This window comes from Gorilla gorilla, chromosome 7 (assembly GCF_029281585.2).
Source record: "Gorilla gorilla gorilla isolate KB3781 chromosome 7, NHGRI_mGorGor1-v2.1_pri, whole genome shotgun sequence".
NCBI classification, from domain to species: domain Eukaryota; kingdom Metazoa; phylum Chordata; class Mammalia; order Primates; family Hominidae; genus Gorilla; species Gorilla gorilla.
Window position 1 is genome coordinate 55,787,850 of NC_073231.2, and position 14,108 is coordinate 55,801,957.

At 44.8% G+C, this 14,108-nt stretch overlaps 1 protein-coding gene across 1 annotated transcript; it reads right to left on the reverse strand.

Annotated features, from left to right (window-relative positions):
• Nucleotides 1-1,276: 1,276 nt before the first annotated feature.
• Nucleotides 1,277-8,381, reverse strand: BHLHE22 (basic helix-loop-helix family member e22). Its single transcript, XM_031013574.3, has one exon. It carries the CDS (start codon nt 4,139-4,141, stop codon nt 2,999-3,001), a length of 1,143 nt encoding a protein of 380 aa, XP_030869434.3. The 5' UTR covers nt 4,142-8,381; the 3' UTR covers nt 1,277-2,998.
• Between the last annotated feature and the right edge of the window lie 5,727 nt (nt 8,382-14,108).

Here is a 14,108-nt window from a genome sequence, read left to right on the forward strand (position 1 = left end):
AATATGCAAAAGGAAAAAAAATTCTGACTGGTGGTGGCTGTGGTTAATTCCTAATCAGAATGATGGACAGCAGGGCCAGAACAATACAAACTAATGGCTGTGTTGCTGATCACTTTACCCCTTGATTAAAGACACCCAATTATGGCGCAGAACAGTGTCGTAATTATGTTTCTTAATCACATCCAGGAGGTTTAATTGCCTTAACGATGTGTTTCATTAAGTGAATTTAGGTATTATAGTCGACAGTTTTCATACACAGTTGTTTTCAAATTAACATAATATTAGACATCGTCATGGAAATTGTTTTAATAATCATAATTAGACGCACCCAGGCTTTGTCTGGTAAATGCTGAGAGACGGGTCGGCTCCTGCCTGGGGGCTGCCCTGGTCTCCTCCCTCCTTCTGCCCTCACTCCCAGTCTGGGAGGGCTCCAGCTTCAAGGCCCTTTGCTGTTATGTTTTCTGAAAAGTTACAAGTTCTGATTAATCTTTTTTTGATGGCAAGTGGAGCAGAAAATATCCTTCTTCACCCCCCACTAAGTTTGATGGCATTTAGGGATATCTTTATGAGCAGAGGCTGTATAGAAAAAAATGCATTTAGCATACTGGGTACAGAGGAAACATCTAACTTCTGCACCACCACCACTACTATCTCTGCAACCTGTGCCACAGTAAAAAATCACACCTTCTATATTTGAGGGCAATATAAAGGTCAAAATACAAGTCTCGACAGTCATTTTTTAACAGAATCAAAGCCTAAATCAATCCAAACATGGAACCTAAAAATCTCATCATCAAGCAACACTAGTAAAGTTCTGATCATCTCTACGGGCATTGTGTATGCTTATATGATTCAAGTTAATTCTTTTTATCACAAAAAAGTAGAAAGCCACAGTGAAATCAGCGCTCAGAGAATCCAAGTCCATTTTTTTTCCTTGCCCTTCACGCATTTGGAGGTAGAAATTTTGATGACAAACTCTTAAGAAACTTTACCCTCTTTGACGGGCCCTGGCATGGTTAACAATGCCATACAAGTGGAAAAAGATTTCCAGGGAGAATGTGGCCTTCAAAGTTCATGCCAGTAGCCAGAAACTTGGAATCTCTTCTGGGTTTCACCACTGACCCCATTCATCTCTCCTCCTTGTAACAAGTAAACAAGTAAATTAGGGCTACTTCTAATTGTGCATCCCTGCAAAAACTTTAGTTCCACCTTCTCTGAAACTCCTTTCTTTTTTGTTACCTTTCAAGCAAAGAGTAACACAGAAGAGAGGTGATTGCTTCTTCCACAAAGCACAGCATAATAAAATGTTTGATCAAAATATTTTAATAAAGATTCTTTCTGACATAGATACACATACAAATGGTCGTACATAGCTGTCATAGTCTGATTGACCTATTTAATATATATATCATTCTTTACACATCCAAAACCCGCCAACAGATCCATCACAGCTCCCAACTCACCATCCAACCTGACAAACTGAATTTGTATTATCTGCAAGGAGTGGAAAATAGCAGGACTCCATTTTTAAAAAAGATTTTCTTGATTTTCATAGGGCGGAAAGGCAGTCAAACAGCCATGCAAAACTAAAACTGAAAGCTCACTTTGGGTAAATAGCTTCTTGTTCTTCCTTAGTTTTCTTTCTTTTTAAATTTTATTTTTTTAGAAAAATAACAAAGGATTTCACACCATAGGCAAATCAAACCAGTCTTTTAACTTAAATAATTCTCCACAGTTAAAATAACATATATGTACATATATATTAAAAGCAATTAAATTAGACCTTTTAAAAATGCACAGCACAGCCTGGAAAAATATTTGCTTAGCATGTTCTTACGTATAGCAACTATTGCTGTGATGTTTTTCCCTTTTGGAATGTAAAGGAGTCCCCTTTCAAAAAAGAGATCAATTCATTCATCAATTAAATACACCTTTCCTGTAATTTTTGGACTGAAGCAATTTATTAAAGCTCAATTTAAATACAGGGATGATGCAACTGAAAATATCCAGGTGACCTTTCATAAACCTAAGCAGCTCAGATACATCAATATTTCTCTTCATACTTGTTGGCAAATAAACCTTTAAACACTTGGCACACAGTATAAGTAATCTATAAAACAATTTTAGAGGCATTAAAAAAATCTGCACATAAGACCCATGACTTTAACACATGATAAATACTGTTGATGTGGAAGGGTCATTGAAGAATAACAAATAAATACCATAAATTGTTAATACATCATTGCAGAGTAGAAAGTAACAAGGTGCACATAAATATTTTTAAATGCAATTCTTTCAGCCACAGTCAGTTTTTTTATATCACTCTCGCCAAAACTTTGAGCATTTTCACAGGATTAAAGTTCAGAGACAATAAAAAATACAAGTCTTTCATAGTAACATGTTTCTCTCTCTCGCTCTCGCTCTCTCTCTCTGGGTTTTATTTCCCCCTCACTTAAGTCAACATTTCAAGTTTTTCTCCTGGCTCAGAATCAAAATTTATTTTCAAGTGCCCTTTCTGATTTGTCTGAATGAATATTCCATCTCTCATGCTACCCAACCCCTAACTCCTCCTCTCCCCCTCAGCACTAGCCAAATCCACAATTATTAGTAGGATTAGTATTTTGCCATTCAAACACTCTCCAGGCTTAATAACCAAGCACTACTTCTCAACTTATTTTTCACCTTTAAGGAAGATTCCACTTCCTCGCGGTCTAGGCTGCCACCAAAGTTGCCACTTTTCTGAGAAAAAAAAGACATCCATACTCCATCCCAACTCCACCTCCCTCCTCCCTCCCTCCCCACCCCAAAGACCGAGATTCTGGGGATGTCAAGGCTAAAAGTCCCGTTTGTCTCTGATACTTCTCCTCAGTTCTTGCCTCTGCTTTGTTTGCTCTGCAAGTGTTTCACAACTACGAGAGGACCAAAATAAAGGGGGTGGGGAGCAGCTTTTCGCTTTCCTCTAGATTTTGGGTCGGTCTTGTGTTTTTCGGGGGTGTGTTTAAGGCTTCTCCGTGCACTGTTTGCAGAGGCTGGAGGAGACGCTGTTAAACAGGGCGCACTTCTCCGGGCAGGAGGCAGCCGGGGGCAGTCCGGCGCTGAACGGGTAGCCGGCTGCCTGCTCGTAGGCGCCGAGCGCCGGGTGCAGGGCAGCAGCTGCTGCCGCTGCAGCCGCCGAGCTGGGCAGGGAGGCAGCGGAGATGGCCTGGCCCTGGTTGAGGTAGGCGACTAGGCGCCGCATCTCCTCCAGGGCCTGCGCCTGCATGAGGATGTAGTTCTTGGCGAGCAGCAGCGTGGCGATCTTGGAGAGCTTTCGCACCGAGGGGCTGTGCGCGTAGGGGATCACCGCGCGCAGCTCGTCCAGCGCGTCGTTCAGGTCGTGCATCCGCCGGCGCTCTCGGGCATTGATGTTAAGCCGCAGCGCCTTTTGCTCTTTGGATTTCTTGCTGCTGCTGCTGCTGCTACTGCCTCCGCTGCCGCTGCCGCTACCGCCACCACCGCCACTGCTACCGCTGCTGCTACCCCCGCCGCCGCCGCCGCCCAGGCCCCCCGGGGGGACGCTGGCGCCGCCGTGGAGGTGGGCATTGGAGCAGCCCTCGGCTGCCTTCGCGCCACCACCTCCCGCTCCCGGGGAGGCCCGCGGGTCGGCTACTCCGGCCCGCAGCACGAGCTCGCAGCGACCGTCGCTGTCGTCGTCGGGGCTCTGCTCGCCGCCGCTGCTCTCGGCCACCGAGCCCCGGCTCGCGCTTTCGCCGTACTTGAGGCAAAGGGCGGCCCCGGCCGGCAGGCTGCTTAGGCTAGGGTCGCCCCCAACGCCGGCTGAACCTACTAGCAGCCCGGGGACACCCACCCCGCCGCCGCCGCCGCCGCCACTTCCCGCGCCGCCGCCGCCGCCGCCTCCTCCAGGCGGCGGCAACAGCAGCCCTGCCCCCTCGGGGTCAGCCGGCTCGAAGCAGCCCAGGGGCGACGAGGAGGAGGACGCCGGGCGTTCCCGAGGCGGCGGCGCCAGGGACAGGTCCATGCCCGGGGGCGTGGAGCGGAAAGCCGCTTCCAAGCGCTTGGCGGTGGAGGCGCTCAGGCTCTTGTGCAGGAAGAGGTCGTCCTCGCCGGCGGCCGCTGCACCGAGGTGCATCCCGCGCTCCATGGTCCCGCGCCGGCGCGCAGCCCGGGCCGCCGCGCCCGCTGCCGCCGCCGCCTCGGCCCCGGAGTCAGGCGGCCCCACAGACGCGCGCGAGCTGGGCTCCGGAGCTGGTGCGCGCGTCGGTCCTGGTGCTGCCGGGAGCCCTCTCCCCTTCTTTCTTTTTCTTTTTCGCCTTCCCCCGCGCTCGCCGCCTCCTCTTCTTCTTCTTCTTCGTCTCCAGCCGATGGTGCTGGCTGCTGGGGCTCACCATGGGCCGCGGCCCCGCATGGTGGGAGGGTGGGCGCGGAGGGAGTGGAGCCGCCGCCGCCGCCGCCGCCGCCGCTCTGAGCCCAGCCCCGCGCCTCCTCTCCGCACCGTTTATCTTGCTTGGATTCACCTTCAAGAGATTTCCGGACCCATCAACCAGCCGCCGCCACAGACGGGGGAGTCTTTTACATCATTATCTCTGAGTAGGTTATTATGAAGAAGACTCGCCTGTTGGGACAGCGCTTTCTACCCAATCAGGTTAACGTTTTAATTAATAGGATTAAAACGGTAACAAACAATCGCAGGCGCTATCTGGCCGCAAGTCTGAATAGTTTCATTTCCCAGGTCTGAAGACAGGCAGCAGCTAGAGCTTTATAAAAGGCGCCTGCTCCATTATTCTGCCTGCCATCTGTATACACAGCTTAGCGCATATGTTTGCAAGGCGCTGGGTCCTGTTAGTAACCCAACAACTGCCTTTAGCTTGACATGTGTGGCGACTTTCACTCATCAATGAGCACACTAAAAGCCCTACTTAGAGCCGGGGATGTTCTTTGCTCCTTCAGCAAATTGTAGATCGGCGGCGAAGCCTGGGAGTCCTGTGGAAAGCAGACGCCCCCACCCACCGCACCCCCCCCCCCCCCAACTGCCCTTCCCTCGCCACTGCTGTCTCAGCTTGTGCTAAATTACCCTTCCGAGCGAGAATTATACTCCACCCCTGTTCGTAGGATGACTGGTCTGGATTTGGGGATGGGACTTTCCGAGAGAAGGTGGTGTCCCAGCTGGCTTGCCCAAAATTCACTCTAGGTTTTCAGCTGGTCAGAGAGCAAAGCAGTCGTCCCCCCGAACACTCTGCCTCATTTCCACACCCGCCACTGCCCATTTCCTACCCAGATTGGAAAAAAAGAAAGAAAAAAGCAAAATGAAGAGCAAGTGATCATGCAGCCCATTTTTTTTTTTTAAGGTGGGGTGGGAGTGATTTTGCAGTGGTCTCCAAATAACTGTTACAGTGATGGTAATTGTGAAGTACACAATTTCCTAAACAGGAAACAAACAAACAAACCGGTTTCTCAAACTTTCCTTAAGATGAAAATCTGATTGCTTCAAAAGAGTCAACTTCACCAGGAGTCAAATCCGCTCCCACACGAAGTGAGGCATTTATGCATATTTATTTACCCGGAAGCCATTTAAGGACATCTGGATCAGCCTCGGTTGTTCTTGGAGGGTTCGGGAAGGGAGAATGTAAAAACAAGTGCTCCTCTCCGGATGGGCACTGGTACACGCGGTCCTCTCACTCCTGAGTTCGGTCTCTGGGTACACATGGTATTTAGCAGCTGGTTTTCATCCTTATGACATAAGTAAAAACAATATTTCCCAACACCTTCCAATAACTCTTTCTTATATGGCAGAAGTACTGAAGACTATGCAATTTTTGGTTTCTCTGGTTTCATTAAAAACCTTTTAATTGTGGCTTTCGGAGTTGGCCCCAGGTGTTGGACTCTTTTCATTACATTTTGCTCTAATGTGATGAAATTCTAATTCTCTCCTTACCATATGGTTAAATTTCTCCACTGAGAATTAGTTGAAAAAGGAGAAATAATCTATTAATCTCTGTAATAGATTCACAAATGAGGTTCGCCACAGAACCTGTTTTTGAATGGTAATATCAGAACAGTTGGGCACCTTATTTCATAAAGGAAGGGTGAGGGCGACACAAAAATGTCTGTATTTTCACCTGGAAAGGATGAAAGGGGCCCAGCAGTATCTTCCATAATAATTCCCTGAGATCCAGTCTTCCGGGGACAGAAATACTACGTAGACGTCGGTCACCTACGCTCCTTTGGATGTCCTGGAACCTAAAGACTGAGAAAGATCAGGCGGGGCTACGGGAGGCTCTTGTGCCTGGGACCGAGACCGGGGGTTCTGCAGGCTTGAGCGGTCCCACGTGTCTAGTCTGGGACCCCGAGGCTGTTTACATGCAGGGCAGCCCCTCGCTCACCGCACCCCTCCCACCGTCCCTCCCCCGGCGTTCGCAGCTGTTAACCTCTCCCTTTAGAAAGCTAAAGACACGCTAGTGTTATTGTTTTTCAATTAGCAGCTTTGTTTTCACTGGGATCATAAACAAAGGTTCTCTCTAAACATAGGTGGGTCGTGTATGCATGACACTAACTTATCAAAGTCCTTGGGTCACTTTCGGGAGGGCGGAGGCTGGCCCGGTCGTGGCTCTGGGCAGGGTGGGGACACATCTCACAATGTCTGACTTAGTTCTCCAGCCAGCTTGCCCTTTTTGTGGGCTGCCACCTTCTGCGGGGCGCCAGGATTCCTGCCGGCCCGAAGTGGACATTTGAAGGGCGAAGGATCGATCATGTCAGGGACTGGTGGGGGGCGCCATGCGGGGCTGTGAGCGGCAGAGCCGGGATGGCAGAGCAGGGGCGACAATGAGGGCGGCAAAGGCCCTGCCAGCTCAGCTAGACCCAGGATCTTCGCAGGACCTTTGTCTTTCGCCCTTAGACAACAAACACTTGAGCGCATCTCGTGGCCCTTCCCGACCCCATCTCCACGACCTCCTGCCACCTCCCTCCTCTCCCTGGCCATCCAAGCTTCTGGAACAAACTTTTGCACAACTTCATTTTACTCGGTAGGAGCCAAAAGCCTCTTCCTTTTGTAATTCAAGAAAATCCCCCCAGTCTTCCCGGAGGAGGTGGCTGCTTGATAGTCGCTGAAAACTTTGCCTTGGGAAACGGCCGAAGAATTTATGGAAGCTCTAAATACGGGCCTTATAACAACCGTTAGGGAATGGTCTTTGAGGTTTATGCACTCGTAAACTTTTGCTGATTGCTTCTGGGAAGTTGTCAGGCACTTAACACTGCATTTATCTTACAGGGCAATGAAAACACATCTGCCCGGTGTCTCGTTACTTGGTTTAATCGTCGCCAGCCCTAAGTCACGGCCTCGGCTCCCTCTCCTCAACTGTGTGGGATCCCGCCGCCTGGTTTCGGCCGGGCGGAGGGGTGACGTCAGCCGCTCACACAGTGCCCCCTGGCCGCTGGAGCTCGGGAAATCTGTGCGCTCGAACTTGGTTCCGCCAAGAAGCTGGGCAAGGATCCGGGCTCCTGATGGAACTGGCAAGTTGGAAAAGTGGCAAAGGAAAAGCCAACATGAGCGCTTTCGGCTTGCGCGGGCAGAAAGGGTGGGAAATCAGCCCACGGCGAAATCTTCTGACTCACAGATGACCGCTTAGAATGAAAACTACGGAAGGGAAGTCCTCTGACTCTGCAGTTTCACAGAGAGTCACTGAGTTACCAAAGCAGTTGGGAAACAGAGGCAGAGGACTGCCCCCACTCTGTCCGCAGAAGGGGTATGGGGGGCAGCTCGGGACACTCCAGGGACCAAGCGGGCAGTGGGCGCCGTCCCCGAGGAACACCCAGCCCAGCGCCCCTGGTTCTGGGCTGGTTGGCTTATCGAGGCCGGTTGGCCAAAGCATCAGGAAAGGGAACATTCTCGGCCGGGTGTTGGATACCAAATTATAAACGCCAGAGCACCTTGTGTAAAGATGAATATCGTTTTGTTACTGCGGGAGGGAATACACCTACTGCTTTGAAAGGAGTTTAAAATATTCAGCAGGCAGCACCGCATTGAAATTAGTGCATTGAGCTGCAGACCAAACTAATTTCTAGGTACTATTTAAATTTCTTAATGATCATCTTGATATTCGCTTGAAATTTGAGATAGGAACCCAAGTAAAATCAGAATGGAACATAATCTACTCTAAAGAGTAAAGCCAGAATTTCCTCTTTGTTATTTTTATAGTACTGATAAATAGTTTATTACTTCACTAGTTTGAAAAGTTACAAGTCTGAATTTGGGTAGCTATGTGTATCTTCTGAGAAGGAAAATTGTCTGTCTGTGTTTTTCAATTTATCTCTTTCAGAACAGTCTAAAAAGTAAAAACAAAGTTTGGCAAAAATGACAACTTTGCTTGAGAACAGCTCTGGAAAAGCGAATCCACCGAGAGCCGTGGGAATTCTCCGCCAGCTGTGCTTCCCCAGCCGAGGAAGAATCCAACCCGGAATATTGTTTCTGGTCCCCACCGCGGAGACCCCAGCTGGACCCTCTCCTGAAAACTGCCCGGGGAGGGGGGTGCGGCCTCAGCGCCCTCCACTGCGGGGTCCAAGGCGCAGTAGCGGGGCGCGACCCCAGCGCTCCAAGCCCAGCATTCTTGGCAGCTCTCCAGGCCCCAGTCAGAGGCACATTGACCTTGAAGTTGCACTTGACTCGCCCACTCGGGGCTGCCTGGTGGCGCCTGCGTCAGCTTGAAACCCGCGCAGCTGAGGGAGCTAGGTGTGGGGTTCACCATACTGCGCCCCCGCCGGATTTGGGAGCACGGGATCTACTCGGAGGCAGAGAGATTAGCCCCAGAGGTCAAGCCTTTCGGCGTCGTTTTGTCATCTGTATTTTCTCATCCCCTTCGCCGCCGAGTCCTACAAAGCTCACTTCAGAGAGACTGGGTCCACATGTGTGGGCTCATGAGGAGGAGGACAGCGAGGGTGACGACGCTGGGGGACTAGCGCGAGCTGGCGCATTCCTGGCAGTGAGCCAAGGGCCGCCCGTCTTGCTAGTCTTTCCAAGTTGCTTGGCAATTCCAAAAATTTCGACTGTGGAAAAGTTGAAACTTGTTCATATAGCGTTCTTTCGAAAAGATTTTCCTTGTCTGTATCTATTTTACAGAAAAGATATTGGTCCTCACTACTGTTTGGGGACGAGTTAGCCTAAATTTGAACAGACCTTGAAGACAAACCCTGAGCCCCGGGAGGCAGCCTTCTCAGCGCGAGGTGAACACACAGGTCCCCGAGCCCACCGCTAGGGTCTCACTTGGCTCCTGCGTGGTCTTTCCCCACTTTGGCGACTTTGAAGGCCAGGGGGACCGTACTGTGAGCGAATAACTTAGCGCCTGCATTATCACTGCTGAAACCTCAGAGAACAATGTAGGACATGCGGGTGGAGGTAGAGCAAAACTAGTGAAAAGAGTTTATGAGGAATTCATAACCGCCTCGCCTACTTGGGACAACTCCTTCGTTCAGTTGTCCTCCCTAGGGGGCTGTTATGCTTATTTGTGTCACACCCTTCTCTCCCCTGGAATCTTATCATCATAGAATATTAAACATTTGAAAAAATTTTAAAGATTAAACTTGTTCGAGGAAAAAATGGTAAACACTGTTAGGGATTGCCTGGCGTGCACAAATTAAGGAAAGAAAGAAACTGAAAATTTCAGCGCGGCTTTGGGAATTTTAGCTTTGCGATTTAAAACCCACAGCGCCATCTCCTGGTAATGAGGAGAATATAGCGATGGATGACAATACTGAAATGCTGACTATGAAATACTCAAATATGAGAAACGCCTCAAAAATTATTTCAGTGATAGGTTGATTATGATTACAAAATATGATCTGACATGGACATTTATTATCATTAAAAGTTATCAGACAATCCTGGAAGCTAATTATTTGTAAATAGAAGTTTGTATATTTATACATACATGTATTTTATAGATTCAGACGCTTATGCTGTGAATTTATAAGATATGATTCTATAATTTATCATAAATACATAATTTTACAAAACAGTTCCCTGTTTTACTTTCTGTGAATGATTTTACCATATATGGTAGAAAAAGAATAATAGGATGTGGTGATTTATGGAGACATAAAATCTTCTAGATCCTCATTGTATTTTACTAGTCAACATTAATAAATACTTTAGCCCCATTTGTCTCAATAACTTCTCACTTTATCTAAGTCTTCTCATCATGCAATCTTACAGAATGTCTTACTGTCTTAATGTTAAGACATCATGACAAAAATGTGTTAACGTTATTCAGACATTCTGATCCTGAAATATCATCTGAAGTTAAATTATTTTCCAAAAGTTTAATGCACGTAATAGAATCATAAATACCTAATACTTTTCTATTAAAATGTTTCTGAAGTATTCTTTCAAGCTTTCCTCCCTTTTATAAATAAGATTGAAACACACTAAAATTTAGAGATGATATCCCTATTAAAAACATTTCTCCTCTATGATTGTATACACAGGCCAGCTGCTTGAAATAAAAATAAAAGTAGATATGCTTTTTGTAGTGTACAAAATATTATGAATATCCTTCAAAATTGTAGATCAAACAGACAAATGTAAACTTTACTTCAGTTGAAAGATTCATTTTATTTGATTAATTGAAGTGAAGATCTATTAAGCCAAATATTTGGACTCATTTATTCTGTCAGTGTAAGAGTTCCTGTTTGAAAGAAAGTTGATTATATATAGGAGGAACTAGATAAACAGATGGTTATCTAGAGAGCTTTTCACAGTTAAATTTTGAAATTTAACATGGATACGTTTGATATCTTCTCAAACATCTTTGATGAGGTCATTTGATCTATTCTAGCAATGCAGTATTGTTGCACATCATCATTTTAACTTATGTTTAAGAAAGATTTAACTTGGCTTTTTATTTCATTTGGCTGAAAACTGTACTGATTGAATTGTCCACGAGGGAAATACACACACGCGCACACACACACACGTGTATATATATATATGTATACCTATATATGAGTGTGCTATATTTACACAGTAATAAGTAAGTCTTGTGAAAAGGAAATCAACAGCTGCAAGGAATCATGACAAGAGTGTCTTAACATACAAATAACATTTCTCTAATGAAATGTTTCATCCAGTTACCTGAAGGCAGGCATCATTTGCTTCCAATGGTGTTGGCAGACAAACCAAGCTGCCTGTCTATTGCAGTACGGTGCCGACATGGAGAATGGACATTATCACGTGGGTGGCATGGAGGCATTAAAGTTAATCTTAAAAGTAATTTAAGAGCCTTCTGGGCTTTAGGTACTTGTGAGAAAAAAAAAATCTCCCACTCCCTCCATGGATGAAAAGTTGAGATTTTCCCAGAAAGATTGTTTTGCAATACATGTACTTAAACATTCTTACTCGCTTGAGTTGCTTCCCATGTTTTCAAGAAGAATGCTCATGGGGGAAAAGGGCAGGGGAAGGAATAAAGGAAGGATGAAAGAAGGCAGGCAGAGGAAAAGTAAGTACGTCGACTTGAGGCCAAATAATGTATTTCATGTGTTTACTGAATGTGGAAATTATTTGTCTAATAAAGATACTGTTTGCTTTTCTTTTATAAAAAAGTTTTTGAGGTACAATTTTTACATATTTCCAAACCTGATTGCACTTCTCTGTGAATTGCTTTAAATGGTTGGAGTAGGTATAGTAGAAATAAAAGATCCCCAGCAGAGTATGTAATCTTGGGCAATTTCTTTGGTTCTACTTAGCCTCGGGAGGAGAATGAATCTATTAATCACACTTTTCCTGACTACTTCAGGGTACCTGAGGGTATTAATCAAATAAGACTATGGGAAAGCACTGTGTAAACACTAAAATGATATGTGAATTTAGCATCAACACTTTATTATGCTTTTTTTGTATTTCGTCTAAACCAGTTCAGTCACCTTTCATTATCATTGTTGGTTTGTAATTTATTTACTTTTTCTATCACAACTTTCAGGCAGTGGCAGATTTTAGAGCATCTTCCCTTGCTTGGGCCATGTCTGAGGGTCATGGGAGTGGGAGCCATAGCTGTTTTGACTTTTATTTCCACATCCACAGTGCCCTCACCCACCACTGCCTCACCTTTCTCTGGCTAGGAGTATCCCTATTGCTCTTCCTGCAGAGTCTTAAACTGAACGCATTTGTCTCTAGTCTGTTACACAGTGGTCACCATAAGTGTGAATTGACTGAACTAACTTTATGTGTATAGAGAAATGATCATAGGGTTGGCTCCAAGTCAGTTATTATTTGGATATCCTACTAGGGTTCTATCCTTCACAGCAATCTTCTATTATAATACGTTCAGGTGTGTAGAGTGCACTTTTTCGTTTAGTGACATTTCTTAAATGAATAATTACTTCATTTATCTTTATTCTTTCCGGATTATTAATATAAAAGCTTTGTGAATCCAGATATATCATTGATCTTAGTGTGATATTTGTTTCTTCTTCCCTATGGCTAGATGCATCAATGCTATTATTATTTTCGTTGTTTATGATCTATCAGGCAGTTTTCAATTCAGATGACAGTGTTCACCTTGAAGAAGCCAATTTGAATTAATTTTTCTATGAAAGATTGATGGAGACACTGTATGTCAAAGGTCTAAATTTATTACACATCTTGCTCTCCCTCCACTAATTTAGTTTTTTTTTTTATCGAGAAAGGTAATCAGGTTTGTCTGAATTATTTTTTCTTTTTAAATCTCAGCTATTTATTGACCCAGGTTTCATTATTCTGCAAGTGCTTGAAGATAATTTCTACTAAAATTTTGTTCTCTTACTAAAATCAAAGTTAAATCAGTTCTGTGTGGATTTAGATATACGTTTTAAGTAATGAATAAATACATTACTATTTTTATAGAGACGGTTTTTATAGACTTAGAGTGGAAAGGCTTTCTAAGCAAGACAAAACCCAAGGAGTCACACAGGAAAAGGATGTCACATTTAAGTACACACAAAACAATTACAATTTCTGTTCTTTGAAGAAAAATACCACAAAGAAAGTTGAAGGACAAATGACCAACTGGGGGAAAAGAAACACATCAAACATACAAAGAGCTTCTACCAAACAACAAGAAACTCCTGCACAAAAATAGAAAAATAATTTAATCTGGCAATTAGCAGAAAAAAAATAATTGTCCAAACAATGGATAAAAAGATGTTCAAGATCGTCAATAAAAAGAAAATATGAATTAAGGTAGTTTTAAAAATAGGCCAAATTTTAAAAATATATGTGGAATTATAGTGAAAATGGTTGTGGTAAAAATTAGTACAAAAACTGAGGGATGGTGATTTGGAGTCCAACATCTAAAAATCCACCCTACAGAAAGAATGGCATGAGTACATATAGATATATGTATGAGGATTTTCTTAAATGGCAGAAAATATGAAAACCTAAATGTTCTTTAGTAAGCAAATGATTAAATAAGTTATGATGCCTCCATTCCATAAAAAGCTATTATAAAAAGAAAATGTGGTATATCTATATATACACTGACCTGGGAAACCATTTCTGATACATAATTAAGTTTAAAAGCAAGATGTAAAATATGACATGGTCATAATTGGTATTTTTTACAAAGAAGTGTGTGTCCCTTTCTGATGTTCAGGATGTTGAACATAGGACATGGTGGGTCTTCTGGTGCAAAGTTCCTGATTTCCTGGGTCATTTGGTGGGAGGCGTGATCAACTGTGCAGACCGCATGGGGTCCAGAAATCTGTATCTCGTCACTGTGAAGTGGGCATCGACAGGCGGCTGAGCCGACCTCCCGGCACTGCTGGCGGGGGAACCACGCCGATGACCGGGGTCAGGGAAGGCAAACCAGAGCGCAGAGAGAAGGTACCTCCAGCAGCCGAAATCCCACCGCGAAAGTATACCAGAGAAGAAATGGCACGTTTCTTATTTTGAAGATCACGTGGAGATCATAGCAAACAATAAAGGCCAGATGAATGGTTCTGCTACCTCAAGACCAGCTGTAACACAGATTTAAAAAAAACAAAACCGTTAAAATTATTTGCCACCGCTCCTCCCTATTTTATTTTTTGTGGGTGGATACATGCAGAAAAAAAAAGTTACTGAACAATTATTGATAACTTTAATTACT

What these genes read in the sequence shown, in the direction of transcription:
- BHLHE22 (XM_031013574.3), bottom strand. Translation starts at nt 4,141, where the DNA reads ATGGAGCGCGGGATGCACCTCGGTGCAGCGGCCGCCGGCGAGGACGAC.